General features: G+C 40.8%; 1 protein-coding gene across 1 annotated transcript in view; it reads right to left on the reverse strand.

The window, feature by feature from the left end:
* UBE2R2 (ubiquitin conjugating enzyme E2 R2) overlaps positions 1-16,697 on the reverse strand; it is a 109,183-nt gene extending 92,486 nt beyond the window's left edge. Inside the window, exon 1 of the mRNA XM_004372330.1 lies at positions 16,113-16,697. Within this exon, the coding sequence (XP_004372387.1) occupies positions 16,113-16,289 (177 nt within the window). The 5' untranslated portion in view covers positions 16,290-16,697. The remainder of the gene's footprint in view (positions 1-16,112) is intronic.
* Between the last annotated feature and the right edge of the window lie 617 nt (positions 16,698-17,314).

A 17,314-nucleotide genomic window follows, 5' to 3' on the forward strand; every position in this document is an offset into this window, starting at 1 on the left:
GCTAACAAAGAACTTAGAGATATCTTTGGAATATAAAGGCATTCTATTTAGAAAATATAGCAAAACAGAATCATAATAAACCTTAGGATCAGGAACTTTCTTTCACACTAGAACCATACGAAGATTCCTGCCAGATTTCCATGTCCTATCCCAGAAGATTCTGATGTATAAAGTGTGAGGTAGAGACCAGAAATCCTTATTTTGAAGTTTCCAACATGTTCTAAAGTAGTTTAACCAGTCATCAGAGGCTTAATATGCTCAGAACACTGCCCTAAGGGTCATCCAACATGCTTTCAACTATCCCCAGGGGCAAAATATTAGTACTTCCCAAAACACTTTAATCCTTATGGAAAGCAATCCTTACTTATGATGAAATGAAATCTGCCTTCCTCTACCTTTTCATCTGCCTCTACTTTTTTTTTTTTTTTTAAATCCCATCAGCCTATTTTATTTCTGGGGCTCCCTAGGAGGGCTTGTAAGTATCCATTTCTCACCTTATCTTGTTCTCACAAATTGAATCCAACTGAATGGTTAGACACACTTCTATTACCCATTGCCGTGGAGTCGATCTAACTCATAGCGATCCTACATGATAAGAGGAGAACTGCCCCATAGGGTTTCCAGGTTGTAATCTTTACAGAAGCAGTCTGTCACATCTTTCTCCTGAGGAACAGCTGGTGATCTGAACAGCTGACCTTTTGGTTAGCAGCCAAAGACTTTAACCACTGCACCACCAGGGCTCCTGAATAGTTATACAGTCAGATTGAAACTCTGATAGCTTTGTGATGGCTGTAATAGTAAATGATTCCTTCTACAGTCCAGGCACTTTGCTTAACATATATTATCTCCAACCTTTACAATAAAACTACAAGGTAAGTATTACTGGCCACATTTTACAGATGAAGAAACTGAGACTCTGAGCTCAAGGTACTGTTAAGTAACTGATCTGAGATCACAGAGTGGCTGCCTCTAACTTAATGTAACAGGAAATTAAACTAAGATGCCTATACTAGTCAGACCCTGAATATCACACAGGAAAGAAAAGAAAATCTAAATCTTCTAGAAACTTGCTTCAATCTAATTTTTGTGAAAGTTTTATTAAATTTTTAATAAAAATTTTTAGATGTGAACATGTCTGACCCATAAATTCCATTTCTAGAAACTTATCCTAAAGCTATAATCAAAATGTATTTGTAATATTTTGTTTCATAAGCTGGATGGTGGTTATAAAAACGCTCATTATATTAATCTCTTTATTTCTAAATCTAAAATATTCCATTTTTAAAAAGGAAAAACATTTTAAAGATGTATGCAGTAAAATTCCCTGCAACTTTTCAAAAAATTATTTTAATTGTGATAAAATACATATAACATAAAACTCGCCATTTTAACCATTTCTATGTGTACAATCCAGTGACATTAATTACATTTCCAATGTTGTGCAACCATTACCACTACCTGCTTTCTAAACTTTTTCATCAATCCAAAAAGAAACTCAATAACAATTAAGCAATAACTCCCCACTTCCTCCTTCTCCAAACCTTTGGTAACCTCTAATCTACTTTCTGTCTCTGTAAATTTGCCTATTCTAGGTATTTCATGAGTGGAATCACAATATTTTTGTCCTTCTGAGACTAGCTTATGTCACATTTTCAAGTTCCATCCACGTTACAGCATGTATCAGAGTTTCATTCCCTATTATGGCTACGTAATTTTTCATTGTATATATACTACATTTTCTTTATCCATTCAACTGTTGATGGATACCTGGGTTGTTTCCACCTTTTAGTTATTGTGAATATCATCATTATGAACACTGATATACAAATACCTGTTTGAGCCCTTGCTTCCAATTATTTTCGGTATATACCTAGAAGTGAAATCGCTGGATCATATGACAATTATATGTTTAACTTTTTGAAGAACCACTGAACTATTATGTGGCTGTACCGTTTCACACTGCCAACTGCAACGGATGAAGGTTCCAATTTCTCCATATCCTCCAACACTTGTTACTTTCCATTTTTGCTTGTTTGCCTGTTTGTTTTTATTATAGCTGTCAAAGGAGGCTGAAATGGTATCTTATTGTGGTTCTGATTTTCATTTTCTTAATCACTGCTGTTGTTGTTGTGTGCCAGTGAGTTGTTTCCAACTCATATTGACCCTATGTACAACACAACAAAACACTGCCAGGTCCTGTGCCATCCTCATGATCGTTATGCTTGAGCCCACTGTTGTAGCCACTGTGTCAATCCATCTCGTTGAGGGTCTTCCTCTTTCTCGCTGACCCTCTACTTTACCAAGCACGATGTCCTTCTCCAGGGACTGGTCCCTCCTGATAACATGTTCCAAATATGTGAAACGCAATCTCACCATCCTCGCTTCTAATGAGCATTCTGGCCGTACTTCTTCCAAGACAGGTTTGTTCGTTGGGAGTCCATGGTATACTCAATATTCTTCGCCAATACCATAATTCAAAGGCATCAATTCTTCTTCGGTCTTCCTTATTCACTGTCCAGCTTTCACATACATATGAGGCGACTGAAAACACCATGACTTGGGTCAGGCCCACCTTAGTCCTTAAAGTGACATCTTTGCTTTTTAACACTTTAAAAAGGTCTTTTGCAGCAGATTTGCCCAGAGCAATGTGTCATTTGATTTCTTGACTGCTGCTTCCATGGGTGTTGACTGTGGATCCAAGTAAAATGAAATCCTTGACAACTTCAATCTTTTCTCTATCATGATGTTGCTTATTGGTCCAGTTGTGAGGATTTCTGTTTTCTTTACGTGGAGGTGTAATCCATACTGAAGGCTGTGGTCTTTGATCTTCATCAGTAAATACTTCAAGTCTTCTTCATTTTCAGCAAACAAGGTTGTGTCATCTGCATAACGCAGGCTGTTAATCAGTCTTCCTCCAATCCTGATACCACGTTCTTCTTCACATGGTTTAGCTTCTCAGATTATTTGCTCAGCATACAGATTGAATAAACCAAACCCATCGCCATCTAGTTGATTCTGACTCATAGGGACCCTACAGGACAGAGTAGAACTGCCCCACAGCGTTTCCAAGGAGCGCATGGTAAATTCGAACTGCCGACCTTCTGGTTAGCAGCCATAATTCTTAACCACTGCACCACCAGGGTTTCCACAGATTGAATAAGTACAGTGAAAGGATACAACCCTGATGTACATCTTTCCTGATTTTAAGCCACACAATATCCCTTTATTCTGTTCGAATGACTGCCTCTTGATCTATGTACGGGTTCTGCATGAGCACAATTAAGTGTTCTGAAATTCCCATTCTTTGCAATGTTATGCATAATTTGTTATGATCCACACAGTCAAATGTCTTTGCATAGTCAACAAAACACAGGTAAACATCTTTCTGGTATTTTCTGCTTTCAGCCAGGATCCATCTGACGTCAGCAACGATATCCCTCGCTCCATGTCCTCTTCTGAATCCAGCTTGAATTTCTGGCAGTTCCCTGTTGATACACAGCTGTAGCCACTTTTGAATGATCTTCAGCAAAACTTTACTTCCATGTGGTATTAACGATATTGTTCGATTTCTGCATTCGGTTGGACCACCTTTCTTGGGACTAGGCATAAATATGGATCTCTTCCAGTTGGTTGGCAGATAGCTGTCTTCCAAATTTCTTGGCATTGACGAGTGAGCACTTCCAGCACTGCATCTGTTTGTTGAAACATCTCAATTGGTATTACATTGATTCCTGGAGGCTTGTTTTTCGCCATTGCCTTCAGTGGAGCTTGGACCTCTTCTCTCAGTACCATCGGTTCCTGATCATATGCTACCTCCTGAAATGTTAAAAGTTGACCAATTCTTTTTGGTATAGGGACTTTGTGTATTCCTTCCATCTTCTTTTGATGCTTCCTGCGTCATTTAATACTTTTCCCGTAGAATCCTTCAATATTACAACTCGAGGCTTGAATTTTTTCATTTCTTTCAGCTTGAGAAATGCCAAGCATGTTCTTCCCTTTCGGTTTTCTATCTCCAGGTCTTTGCACATGTCATTATAATACTCTATCTTCTTGAGCCGCCCTTTGAAATGTTCTGTTCAGCTCTTTTATCACTTCTTTCACTACTCAACATTCAAGAGCAAGTTTCAGAGTCTCTTCTGACATCCATTTTGGTCTCTTCTTTCTTTCCTGTCTTTTTAATGACCTCTTGCTTTCTTTATGTATGACGTCCTGCTGTCATTCCACAACTTATTGTGGTCTTCAGTCATTAGTGTTCATATGCAAGTTCACGCCGAAACTGAAGAAAATTAGAACAAGCTCGTGAGAGTCAAAGTACAACCTTGAGTATATCCCACCTGAATTTAGAGACCATCTCCCTAATGATTAATGATGTTTGTTGAACATCTTTTCATGTGCTTCTTGAGCATGTGTTTATCTTCTTTAGAGAAGTGTCTATTCAAGTCCTTCACCCTTTTTAAAATTGGGTTGTTTGTCTTTTTTGCTGTTGAGTCGTAGTTCTTTATATATATTCTGGATATTAAACCCTTATCAGATATATGATTTGCAGTATTTTCTCCCATTCTGTACACTGTCTTTTCACTTCCTGGATAATGTCTTATGACGCACAAGTTTTTAATTTTAATGACATTCAATTTATCTATTTTTTTCTCTTGTTGTGCTTTGGTATCATATTTAAGAAACCAATGCCAAATCCAAGGTCATGAAGATTTGCCCCTGTGTTTTCTGCTAAGAGTCTGATAGTTTTAGCTCTTAAAATTAGGCCTTTGATCCATTTTAATTTTTTTAAAAGGTAAGGTAGGGATCTGTTATAGATTGAATTGTATACCCCAAAAAAATGTATCAACTTCGCTAGTCCATGATTCCCAGTATTGTGTGACTGTCCACCATTCTGTCATCTGATGATTAGGTTGTGTCTTAAATCTATCTCTTTTGAGATACAAAAGACAGAACCAAGCAGAGAGACAGGGGACCTCACACCACTAAGAAACCAGAGCCAGAAGAATAGTGTGTCCTTTGGACCCACGGTCCCTGCACTGATAAGCTCCTAGACCAAGGGAAGACTGAGGATAAGGACCTTCCTCCAGAGCCCACAGAGAAAGCCTTCCCCTGGAGCTGGCACCCTGAATTCAGTCTTCTAACCTACTAGACTGTGAGAATAAACTTTTGTTCGTTAAAGCTGTCCACTGGTGATACTTCTGTTATAGCAGCACTAGATTACTAAAACAGGCTCCAATTTCCTTCTTTTGCATATGGATATCCAGTTTCCCCAACAATGTTTGTTGAAGAGACTATTCTTTCCCTATTGAAGGGTCTTGGCAAATTAGTCAAAAATCAGTTGATCATAAACGTGAGGGTTTGTTTCGGGGCTCTTAATGCTATTCCATTGATCTGGATGTCTATGTGTATGCCACACTGTTTTGGTTACTGTAGCTTTGTAATAAGTTTTGAAATCAGGAAGTGTGAGTCCTCCAACTTTCAGTCTTTTTCAAGATTGTTCTAGCTATTCTGGGTTCCCTGAAATTCTACATAGATTTTAGGATAAGTTTTTTTATTTCTGGAAGATAAACAACAAAAGTTGCTGGGATTTTGATAGGGACTGTACTGAATTTGTATACAGGTTTCCCTCTCTGAGAGTAGACCACTCCTCTGAAATCTTCCATAAGCCAAGATGGCATACAGCAGAGAAGTAATTAACATTCATTTATATGGGAAAATTTGTTTAGCATTCCTAGACCTAAAAAATAACCTACCAAATAACACACAGAAACCCTTACAAACTCTCTTAGGCTTTTCTGATACCTTATGACACATCTTGCTAACAGATGCACAAATTAAATCAAAATAAAGCACAGATGCTCACAGATATAGTTCAAAGCTACGATGGCTGGACATCGAGATGCTGAGTGTAATTCCCAGGGGAGGAGCTTGGGGAAGACACGCTTGATGCTTGGATGTGCACTGCCTCTTTAATTGCTTGCTGCAACACAAACACTGAACACTACACTTCCACTTTTCGTAAAAGCAAAAATTCTCTTTGGACTTCTTTTGGTTAGCAAAAACAGGTACTAATGTAGGTCTTTCATCAAAGTGGCATAAAGCAAACTTTCAAAGAGTAGGGGATACCTATATATCTTTGGGTAGCATTGTAATCTTTATTAAGCCTTCCAATCCATGAACAAGGGATGTTTTTCCATTTATTTTTTCTCTAATTTCTCTCAGCAAAGTTTCGTAGTTTTCAGCGTACAAGTGTTACATCTCCCTAGTTACAGTTAATCCTCTCTTTTTTTGATGCTATTATTAATAGAACTGCTTTCTTAATTTCCATTTTAGATTGTTTATTCCTAATGTATAGAAATCCAACTGACTAGTTTTTTTGTGATTTTTGTATCCTGCTACTTCGCTGAATTCATTTATCAGCTCTGTGAGGCTTGTGTGCACGCCCATGCGCGCGTGTTGTGTATTCCCCAGGGTTTTCTAGATCATGTCATCTGCGTTTAGTTTTACTTCTTCCTTTTCATTTTGGATGCTGTCTTAGTTATCTAGTGCTGCTATAAAAGAAACACAAGTGGATGGCTTTAACCAACAGAAATTTATTTTCTCACAGTTTAGGAGGCTCTAAATCCTAATTCAGAGCACAGGCTCTAGGGGAAGGTTTTCTCTGTCAGCTCTGGAGGAAGGTCCTTGTCTCTTCAGCTTCTGTCTCCTGGTGCCTTGGAGATCTCCATGTGTCTTGGCATCTATCTTATCCCATCTATCTTTTGCTTGCTTGTTTAATCTCTTTTGTATTTCAAAAGAGACTGACTCAAAATACACCCTACACTAATCCTGCCTCATTAACAAAACAAAGACAACCCATTCCCAAATGAGAATATAACTGGCAGGCATAGAGGTTAGGGTTTTACTAACACATATTTTTGGGGGACACAATTCAATCCATAACAGATGTCTTTTTTTCTTGCCTAACTGCTCTGGCTAGACGGTCAAGTACAGCTGAGTGAAAGTGGGCATCTCTGTCTCATTTCTGATCTTATAGGAAAAGTCTTTCATCATTGAGTATGATGTTAGCTATGGGTCTGTCATACATGGCCTTTATCAAAAGTTCCCTTCTATACATAGTGTAAGTGTTCTGATCATAAAAGGAAGGTGGACACTTTGTCAAATGCCTTTTCTGCATCGACTGAGATGATCATGTGCTTTTTTTCCCTCATTCTTCATCTCACTTATTCTGGACACATCATCAGGAGGGACCAATTGCTAGAGAAGGACATCATGCTTAATAAAGTAGAGGGCCTGCAAAAAAGGAGACTCAAAATGAGATGGACTGACACAACACTATAATTCTTCATTCTCTAATTCAAATAGTCCAAAACTACAGATCCCAAAAAAAATCCAATTTTTCCAGTGGATCTAAGAAATATAAATTGAAGTCCTCACAGCATCTCTCCTCATAATTTGGAGGAGGTAATTACCCTTGCGAACTTTAAACTTAAGTAAAATTTAAAATAGTGCCTTATAAAATGCTCCATAATTTTGATTTCTTAAAGCTCCACTTTTATACCTTCAAATATCATCTTAAATAGTCAAAAATCTCAGTAAGAGAACAGCACAGGCATTACAATCAAGTAGTCTAATGTTACAACTTTCTAGATGAGAACCCCTGGGCAAGTTAAATGAGCTGTGTGATTCAGTCTCCTTATATATGAAATGAGAATAATAAATTATCATATTACTAGACTCAAAGAACAATCATGTATTTTACATAAAGTCCGTGGTACATAGTAAGCACTCAATAAATGTTAGCTCCTTATACCTATTATTACGGTATTAAGGATACTCAACTCAACCCTATCCACTGCTGTAGAGTCGATTCCAATTCACAGTAACCCTACAGGACAGAGCAGAACTGCCCCATAGGGTTTCCCAGGCTATAATCTTTTTTTTTTTTTTTTTTAAATTGTTGTGCTTTAAGTGTAAGTTTACAATTCAAGTTAGTCTCTCATACAAAAATTTATACATACATTGTTATGTGACCATAATTGCTCTGCTATACTGTGACAGCACACTCTTCCTTTCCACCCTGGATTTCCCGTGTCCATTCAACCAACTCCCGACCCTCTCTGTCTTCTCATCTTGCCTCTGGACAGGAGCTGCCCATTTAGTCTCATGTGTTTACCTGAACAAAGAAGCACACTCTCACAAATACCATTTTATGTTCCATAGTCCATTCCAATCTTTGTCTGAAGAGTTCGCCTTGGGAATGGTTTTAGTTTTGGGCTAACAGACAGTCCAAGGGCCATGTCTTCCAGGGTCCTCCAGTCTCAATCAAACCATTAAGTCTGGTCTTTTTATGTGAATTTGAGTTCTGCACCCCACTTTTCTCCTGCTCCATCAGCAACTCTATTGTGTTCCCTGTCAGGGCAGTCACTGGTGGTAGCCGGGCACCATCTAGTTCTTCTGGTCTCAGGCTGATGAAATCTCTGGTTTATGTGGCCCTTTCTGTCTCTTGGGCTAATACTTTCCTTGTGTCTATGGTGTTCTTCGTTCTCCTTTACTTCAGGTGTGCTGGGACCAACTGATGCATCTTAGATGGCCACTTACTAGCTTTTAAGAACCCAAACGCCACTCACCAAAGTAGGATGCAAAACATTTTCTTAATAAGCTTTGTTTGCTGGATTCTCTATTAGCCCAGAAATAAAACAATTTCTGAGGCCAACTCTTCAGACAGGGATTGGACTAGACTGTGGGACATAAAGTGATACTCATGAGGAGTATGTCTCTTAGCTCAAGTAGCTACAAGAGACTAAGCGGGCAGCTTCTATCCGGAGGTGAGATGGGAAGGCAGAGAGGGTTAGGCGCTGGTTGAATGGACATGGGGAATCAGGGGTGGAAAGGAGGAGTGTGCTGTCACAGTATGCGGAGAGCAATTATGGTCACATAACAATGTATGCATAAATTTTTGTATGGGAGACTAACTTGAAATGTAAACTTCATTTAAACTACAACAATTAAAGAAAAAAAAAAACTTTGTTACACCAATCAACCTAGACGTCCCCTGAAACCATGGTCCCCAGACCCTCGCCCTGCTACTCTGTCCCTTGAAGAGTTTCGTTGTAGTCAGTAAGCTTCTTAGCTTTAGTTTAGTCCAGCTGTGCTGACTTCCCCTATACTGTGTGCTGTCTTCCCCTTCATCTACGGTAATTCTCGTCTACTTCCTAGTTAATGAATACACCCTCCCTCCCTACCCTTGTAACCATCAAAGAATGTTTTCTTCTGTGTTTAAACCTTTTCTTGAGTTCTTGTAACAGTGGTCTTATACAATATTTGTCCTTTTGCGACTGACTAAATTCACTCAGCATAATACCTTCCAGATTCCTCCATGTCATAAGATGTTTCACAGATTCACTGTTGTTCTTCATCGTCGTGCAGTATTTCATTGTGTGAATATACCATAATTTGTTTCTCCATTTGGCCGCTGATGGGCACCTAGATTGCTTCCATCTTTTTTAGTGCTGCAATGAACATGAGTGTGCATGTATCTATTCGTGTGACAGCTCTTATTTCTCTAGGATATATTCCAAGGAGCAGGATTGCTGGATCTTATGGTACTTCTATTTCTAGCTTTTTAAAGAAGCGCCAAATCGATTTCCAAAGTGGTTATAACATTTTACATTCCCACTAACAGTGTGTAAGTGTTCCAGTCTCTCCACAACCTCTCCAACATTTATTGTGTTTTTTGGATTAATGCTAGCCTTGCTGGGGTGAGATGGTACCTCACTGTACTTTTAATTTGCATTTCTCTAATGGCTAATGACCGTGAGCATTTCCTCAGGTATCTGTTAGCCAAGGCTATAATCTTTACAGAAGCAGCTCTCCAGGTCTTTTCTCCTGTGAAGCAGCTGGTGGGTTTGAACTGCCAACCTTCTGGTTAGCAGCCGAGTGCTTAACTACCGTGCCACCAGAGCTCCTTATGTACTAAGGGTAGTAGTGTATAACTGCAACAGACACGGCATTCAAAGTTTTAGTATATTTTAAGTGTAACTCTACTTACCTTGCCAATAAATTCACATCAGCAACTCATCATTTGTATTATAATCAAAACATTTTTTTTGTTACTAAAACAAATCAGGCAAAGATGTTCAAAGCAGACTGTGCACTTTAAATCTTAAACACATATTCCAAAATCTGAATTTTTCCAATTCTCATATGGAAAAACATTTAAGTAATAGCAAACCTTGGCAATCTAAACTGAAATTATCTCTTCAATTACACCACCTCCATTACTCCATTCACTTCAAAATCAACTAATTTAGAAGTATATAAGCATAAACTCTAAATAACAAGTTCTTGCTGAATGAAGTTGAAATAAATCAGTTCTGTGATGATAGAACACAATCAAAGTGGCTCAAGCTTACTCAGACATCTACCTAGTTGTATGTGAAGCAATACAAAAAAAGTTCAGGATCATAAAACAAACTTTTTTAATCTGATCTTACAGCAAAATGAATTCTATAGTCCTAAACCCTGAGTTTGTAACTCTTCCTCACTATTATTTTCCATAACTACATTCGCGGCCACCACCCACCTGTCAGTTTGTAATACTGTGATAGCTTGGATGCTGCTATGATGCTGGAAGCTATGTCACAGGTACTATGTCACCGGTACTTCAAATACTAGCAGGGTCACCCAGAGTGGACAGGTTTCAGCAGACCTTCCAGACTAAGACACACTAGGATCAAAGGCCTGACGATCTACTTCTAAAAATCAGCCAACGAAAACCCTCTGGATCACAAGAGAATATCGTCCAATACAGTGCTGGAAGACGAGCCCCCTAGGTTAAAAGGCACTCAAAATACACAGTGTCTGCAACAACAGGCTCTAATATACAAATGATCATGGAGATGGCACAGGATTGGGCAAGGTTTTGTTCTGTTGCACATGAGGTCGCCATGAGTCAGAGCTGACTCAATGGCAACTAACAACACTAAATTAGCAAAGGTGAACCAATTTGCTGGATGTCCTCCTTTAACTCAGCTGTCACCAAACCGACAGTTTCTTCCGGTAAGTTAGACTAGGATCACTAATATTAAGTTGGAAAGATGGTACAGAGCATTTTATCATGATGGATAGTGGTTATGCTGACAAATGCTCTAACTGCCTTTAAAACTTTAATAACTTTGCCTTTAATTACTATCTACAATTGTGTCAATAATACCTACACCTCACGTCTGTATTTTAAAGTCTACACAAAATTTTTATGAAGATCACTCATAAAAGCTCTAAGGTTAACAATGTCCTAATACTTCCCTTACTACCTAAAAGGGAGTGACTCTTCCCATTGGGCTTTGCCTTTGATGAGCGCTCAGTATTGTTTACTAACAACGAATCTCCAAAAAAGGAGAATCAACAAACTGCCAAGAAAGTATTAATTAGGGCCCAAACCCTTTACTCACAAATAAATTCCTATTTTATCAAACTGAAGATACTTTAACACTGGTATATTTTTAAATTTTATCAGACGATTTCAATGGAATGTTCTCTCACAACTGGGTCACAAGTGCCACCTGGCTGTTAGTAAGACTTCATCCATTTAAGATGTCCCAATTTCAGAGAAGTTAAAAAAGTAGAAAAACATACATCTTGGAATCAGCTGGGTAAAAGCATATTCTACAATAACACTAAGGAGCTATATTTGTTTGAAAAATAGGGGGAAAAAAATCTGAAACTTCACAGAGTGCCCAAAAGCCTTGAAAATTAACTATGTTTCCATTTACACTGTTGCCTTAGTTCACTGCTCTCTCCTACTGGACAAGAAATGCCCTAACAGCTATTCTCAAAGTTCACTGAGAAGAAAAAAACAGAAAATTTTAACTGACTTAAAAGTTCATCATGTAATTGTACGGGGGAAGCACTACTTTTATCGTTTTTAAGGAGCTTTTTAATTGTTTTTAGGCTGTCTATCCAAAGCCCTTAAAACAGGGACTCTTAACCTATCAGTCAACCCTCTGAAAATATATGCAAATTAGTTTATGTGTGCCCATTTTCCCCCAGTCAAAATTCATCAGTTTCTCAAAAGGATCCATATCAGCAAAAAGGGTAAAAACTAGTTTCTTAAAAGGTCTGTCTAAGAATTACAGTCATAAAATAGAATGTACTATAATCTGAAGGACACTGCCAGGTAAAAAGGTTAAGTTTGGTGCTTTGTTTTGTTTTTTAAGAGGAGGGGCAGAAAATAGATTGATTTATTCTAGAACAAATGAAGCCTGATAATGTTTACTGCTTTATTAAAAAAAAAAACCATTATTGAATAGTTTCGTTAAAAGTCAAAATGTTAAGTCTGATAAAGAAGCTCCTATTAAAAAAACTTTTAGAGTATATAGCAAATATTTTCTAAATTGTTAAGTCTACAGTTTCCTAAATACGAGCACAGTTGTATTTCATTACTACAATCAAAAATACAGCCAGAATGCTCCTTAGAAGCGAGGATGGCGAGACTTCGTCTCACATACTTTGGACATGTTATCAGGAGGGATCAGTCCCAGGACAAGGACATCATGCTTGGTAAAGTTGAGGGTCAGTGAAAAAGAAAAAGATCCTCAATGAGATGGACTGACACAGCGGCTGCAGCAATGGGCTCAAGCATAATGATCATGAGGATGGCGCAGGACTGGGCAGTTTTTTCGTTCTGTTGTACACAGGGTCGCTATGAGTCGGAACCAACACAACGGCACCTAACAACAACAATCAGATCACTGAATAAAATTAAAGCTATAAAAAAATTAACTGCAAAACTCATAAGCTTTCTCTACTATTTAAACTTCATATTATGAACATCATGAAAGAAGCAATGTTTCTGATCTCTAGACTCACTGGTATCGTGTTGTTGTTGTTATTAGGTTAGGAAACCCTACAGGGTTTCCAAGGAGCGGCTGGTAGATTTGAACTGCCAACCTTTTGGTTAACCACTTAACCACTACACCACAAGACCTCCCACTGCTATCATGCTTTGATATAAATAATGCAATAATTCCAAGGAAGTTTTATACGAAAGCAGCCACACTAACTTATGATCATTATCAGGAGTTATCTGAAAGGACAGGTCGTTTTAAAAGGGATGGGGTGAACTTGTTAAAAGTCATCATTAATTGCCGACTTGACCAACAATTTATTATTCCAGTAACATGATAAAATTCTGACTTGCTCCACAGTAGCAAAATCAAGCTCAGGGTGTTCTCAGTGTTCTAGGTCATCTCCTACTTTCTCTCTGTGCATGATTGACCCCTAGAGGAAAAATTCCAAGAAGCAAAGAAGCTCAGAGGGTCAATCAATGAGATCAAGAAACTGGGCAAGAAAAAAGCAAGGCCAAAAATTATTTTAAACTATGCAGAACACACACAAGAAAACTACTTTTACCCATCATACATCCATACCCCTAAAACTAAGAATTATACGTATTAGGGTGAAAAAAAAAAAAAAGGTAGGATGAATCAAAACAATTCTGTGAAATACTGATCTCACACATCTCCGCCACAACAGATTCATGGTTAAAACAGACTGCAGCCAACTATTTCATGGTGAAAAAGATCAGTTAGAAAGTTATTAATATATAAAAGTTAAAGGAGTCACATTATGAAAAATTTAGAGAATGAATGGCAGTCCCGCTGCCTTCAGAAACTATTATGCAAAATAGGGAAAAAAGTTTAACTTAAAATGAATTATACTAAATGTTCAAGGACTAACATTTGATAAGGGAGGACAACAGTGGCAGGGAAAGCTCTGTGCCAACTTTTAACTGCAGCTGTAGTGCAAAACACTAAAAGCCTTGTTTTAAAACAGAAGTAGTGAAATAAACAATGGTTTTAAACCTATCACCGGTATTAACTGCTCATGACCATAAATTTGCCTTTTCCAACAAAAGAGTAATAGCATAAAAAGCCATACGATAAAGGGTAGAAGAAAATGCAATTAAACTTCTCATACAACACTAAATTATGAAAACTGTTCAGGAATTTTTTAAATATTTTTATGTCAGAAATAAAGGTTAAAAAAATCAAAGATTAAGATATCTAGCACATACAAAGAGACTGAAGATTAAATATTATTTTAACCAGCACTTTATTAAAAAGTATTTAATTTAATCAATGTCTGCCCCAACGAATCCTCTTTCCATACTACCTATTCCAAACTGAAAGGGCTCTCCATACTCCTACCCCAGTTAGGCAAAAATATTACAATTTACAACCCACTATTTTCTTTCAGAGTTTTTTTTAAAAAAAAAAAAAAAAAACTGCATTGGAATGAGATTATTCTAAACAGCACTCATTTACTTTGACTATTAATTGTCCCAAATGATGATACTTTTTAGGAAATTAAACTTTATTCCACTAGTTAGCCAGTAGATTTTGCTAAATATTACTTTGGTAAAAAGTTATCACATAAATTCCATTCTGTGCAAATAATTTTTACAGTATCTATAAATGAAAATTTATATGTGACACCACAGTAGAAAAAGAGGCCTCAACATAGACACAGCAATACCTTCTCCAATTTACCACTAATAACTTGTACGTTTAGTGATTTTAAATATCTACATCTGAAAAGTATTGTGTATGCTCACCACAAAAGACGAAGCACACAGTTGGTAAGGATACTGCTCTTATACACTATTACGAAAACGTGCTTTCACTAAGTTATTCAGTGACTACCACAGGCATGAATCTTAAACACTGCCACATCAATCCTTCAAATTTTCTACAAAATCGACCCAATTTCAAGCCTGAAACTGAGACTTATACATTTAGAAAACAAGAGTTAAGTAACTGGGTAGTCCTAAAAATACACATCGTAACTACATGACTAAGATACTCACTTAAAACTTGTGCCAAGACAGTCCCTCCCTTCAAAACAAACTGAAGTTGGCTCACCGATCTCTTATTTAATTTTGGAAACAAAAAAATAAAATTAAATGGATTCCTAAGCACTCATTTCCTCTCTCCGGCCCCACCTTTTAAAATATTCAAACCTTCAGTCTGTGAGCCATCTCTGCAAAAAAGCTAAAATAAAAACAAAGAACAAACTAACAACTCAGCGTCTTCAAGTTACCTACCTCGGATTTTAAAAAAAAAATCGCTAGGTTCAGGAATGATAATAACTCCGGTTCTAAACCGTGGAAAACAACAGAAACTACATCTATAGTCGCTGTCTAAGGAGCCATCCCAGCCAGTGAACCACCTCACCTCAGATACTTTTGAACCGTGAGACCACCCCATTTGCTAAAGTTAACCTGAGCAAAAGGTTTCAATTTTGTCTCCCTAAAGTGCGGAACTATCAATCTCCCTGCATGACATGTTCCACCTTCTACATGTGGATTATTTCTACACGTAAAAAAACAAGCCAAGTAAAGTTAGTGGCAGGGTGAGGGCAAAGGGCATTCTGAAACACCACTGAAGTAAACAGAGAATGAGAACAGAAAGAAGGAAAAAATTAAAGTTCTCTCAAATAGATAATGGCAAGAAAACTCAGGCACTCTTTTTTACCACCCTAGGGTCCTACTCCCCACTACCGCCCACTGGAATGCAAAGTTGGAAATACCACTCCCCAAAAAATCCTCAAAACGTCAGGTCACTAGGCAGCCTCTGGGATGACAAGCCAGTACCCCTTCCCCACCCCCACCTCCACCAAAAAAGAAAAGTCCAATAAGCGCAGGTCACCCTGCCCTCTGGGGCAGTTCCAGCCTGCGCTGGGATGATTCTGATGGAACAACGAGAAGGGAAAGACAGACTACCTTTCTTCCCATACACCCTCAGCTGGAGAAACAAAACAAAAGACAGCCTTCCTTCCCCAGGAGCTACTACCCTCGTCAGAGGAGAGGCTTTCCCATTTCCCAGGGCAGACGGGCCTCCCCCCCGCCCCCGCCCCCGCCCCCGCCCCCATGACAAAGAAAAAGCACTTGGTGAGCAAGGCCTTCCTGCCTCCACCGACGGGGGAGGGGGCTGCCGAGGTGAGGAGCCCCCTCCGCTCACCCGCGCTCCCACTTCTGCCCCGAAAACAGCCGAGAGCGGCGGGGAGCAGAGGGCTCGGCTGGGGAAGCCAGGTCCGGAGGGGGTGGGGGGTACCTTGAAGTAGCCGCCTTCGTAGAGAGTGTTAGGGGGTCCGAAGATGGCCACCTCCCAGTTGTAGAGGTCGGACTCATCAACCAGGGTGATCCGGAAGCCCTCCACCGGTTCCTCCTGCAGGGATTTCAGCTCGAGCATCAGGGCCTTCTGCGAGCTGGTCATCTGCTGCTGGGCCATCGCGGCGGCGGCGGCGCCGGGACCCAGTCCTCACGCACCGGCCGGGCCAACCAGGCCCCTCCCCTCCGCTCGCGCTGGGGCCGGGCCGCACCGGGCCCCGGTCTTCACCCACCGGGCGGGCCGGACCAGGCCCCAGACGGCCCGTGGGCCGCTCCGGGTCTTCCTCACACACGACGCGGGCCGGGCCGGGCCCTTCTCTTCACACTTGGGCCGGGCAGAGGAAGGGGTTGAGGGAGTTAGGGGGAATTCGCCCCGGGTCCTGGGCCTCCCCCCCCCGGAGGGGGCCTCAACTTGGGGGGGGGGAGAGGAGGTGGAGGCGGAGGAAGGCGGCGAAGGGCCAGCGATGGTGAGCGGAGGGGGCCGAGCCGGCCCGGGAGCGCCGCGCTCTCTCGCTCTGTCGTTCTCCTCCGGGGCCGCCGGGGCCGGAGAGGGAGGAGAAAAGCGGCGCGCGGGGGTCTCGCGGCGGCGGCGGCAGTGGCGGCTGCGCGGGGGGAGGGGCGACAGCAGAGAAGACGGAGGAGAAGAGCTAGAGCGCCTCGCGCCGCGAGAGCGACGGAGCCGAGAAGAAGGGAGGGAGGGAGGGAGGAGGGGCGCGCGCCGCGAGGGAGGGGTGGCTCTCAGCGGCAAGCGGCCCGACGCGCGTGCGCGCGCCCCTCCCTCCCCGCCCTCCTCCACCTCCTCCTCCCCCCTCTTTTCTATCTCCTCCCTTTTCCCCACCTCTTTTGGGCTGCCCCGCACGGTGGCGGCGCTTTGTGACGCCGGCGCGTGGTACCGGCTCTTAAAAAGAGCCAAGCAGCGAGAGGAGACGAGGACGGCCGCAGGGGCCACCCTTGCCCCAAACTGGCGGTTGTGCGGCTCCACGCCACGGTTCCAAAGGCACGCCCTCGAAGGGACCTCAAGTCCTAGAGCTGTCCGCGCCCTCCTACCCCTATGAACCAACGCGAGCCTGCGACCTCCGCAGCCCTCTTCCGACGAGCTACCGTCCTCTGCAGGCCCCTCCCCGTGACACTCAGTCTGCAGGCACT

This window comes from Trichechus manatus, unplaced genomic scaffold (assembly GCF_000243295.1).
Source record: "Trichechus manatus latirostris isolate Lorelei unplaced genomic scaffold, TriManLat1.0 scaffold00016, whole genome shotgun sequence".
NCBI lineage: Eukaryota > Metazoa > Chordata > Mammalia > Sirenia > Trichechidae > Trichechus > Trichechus manatus.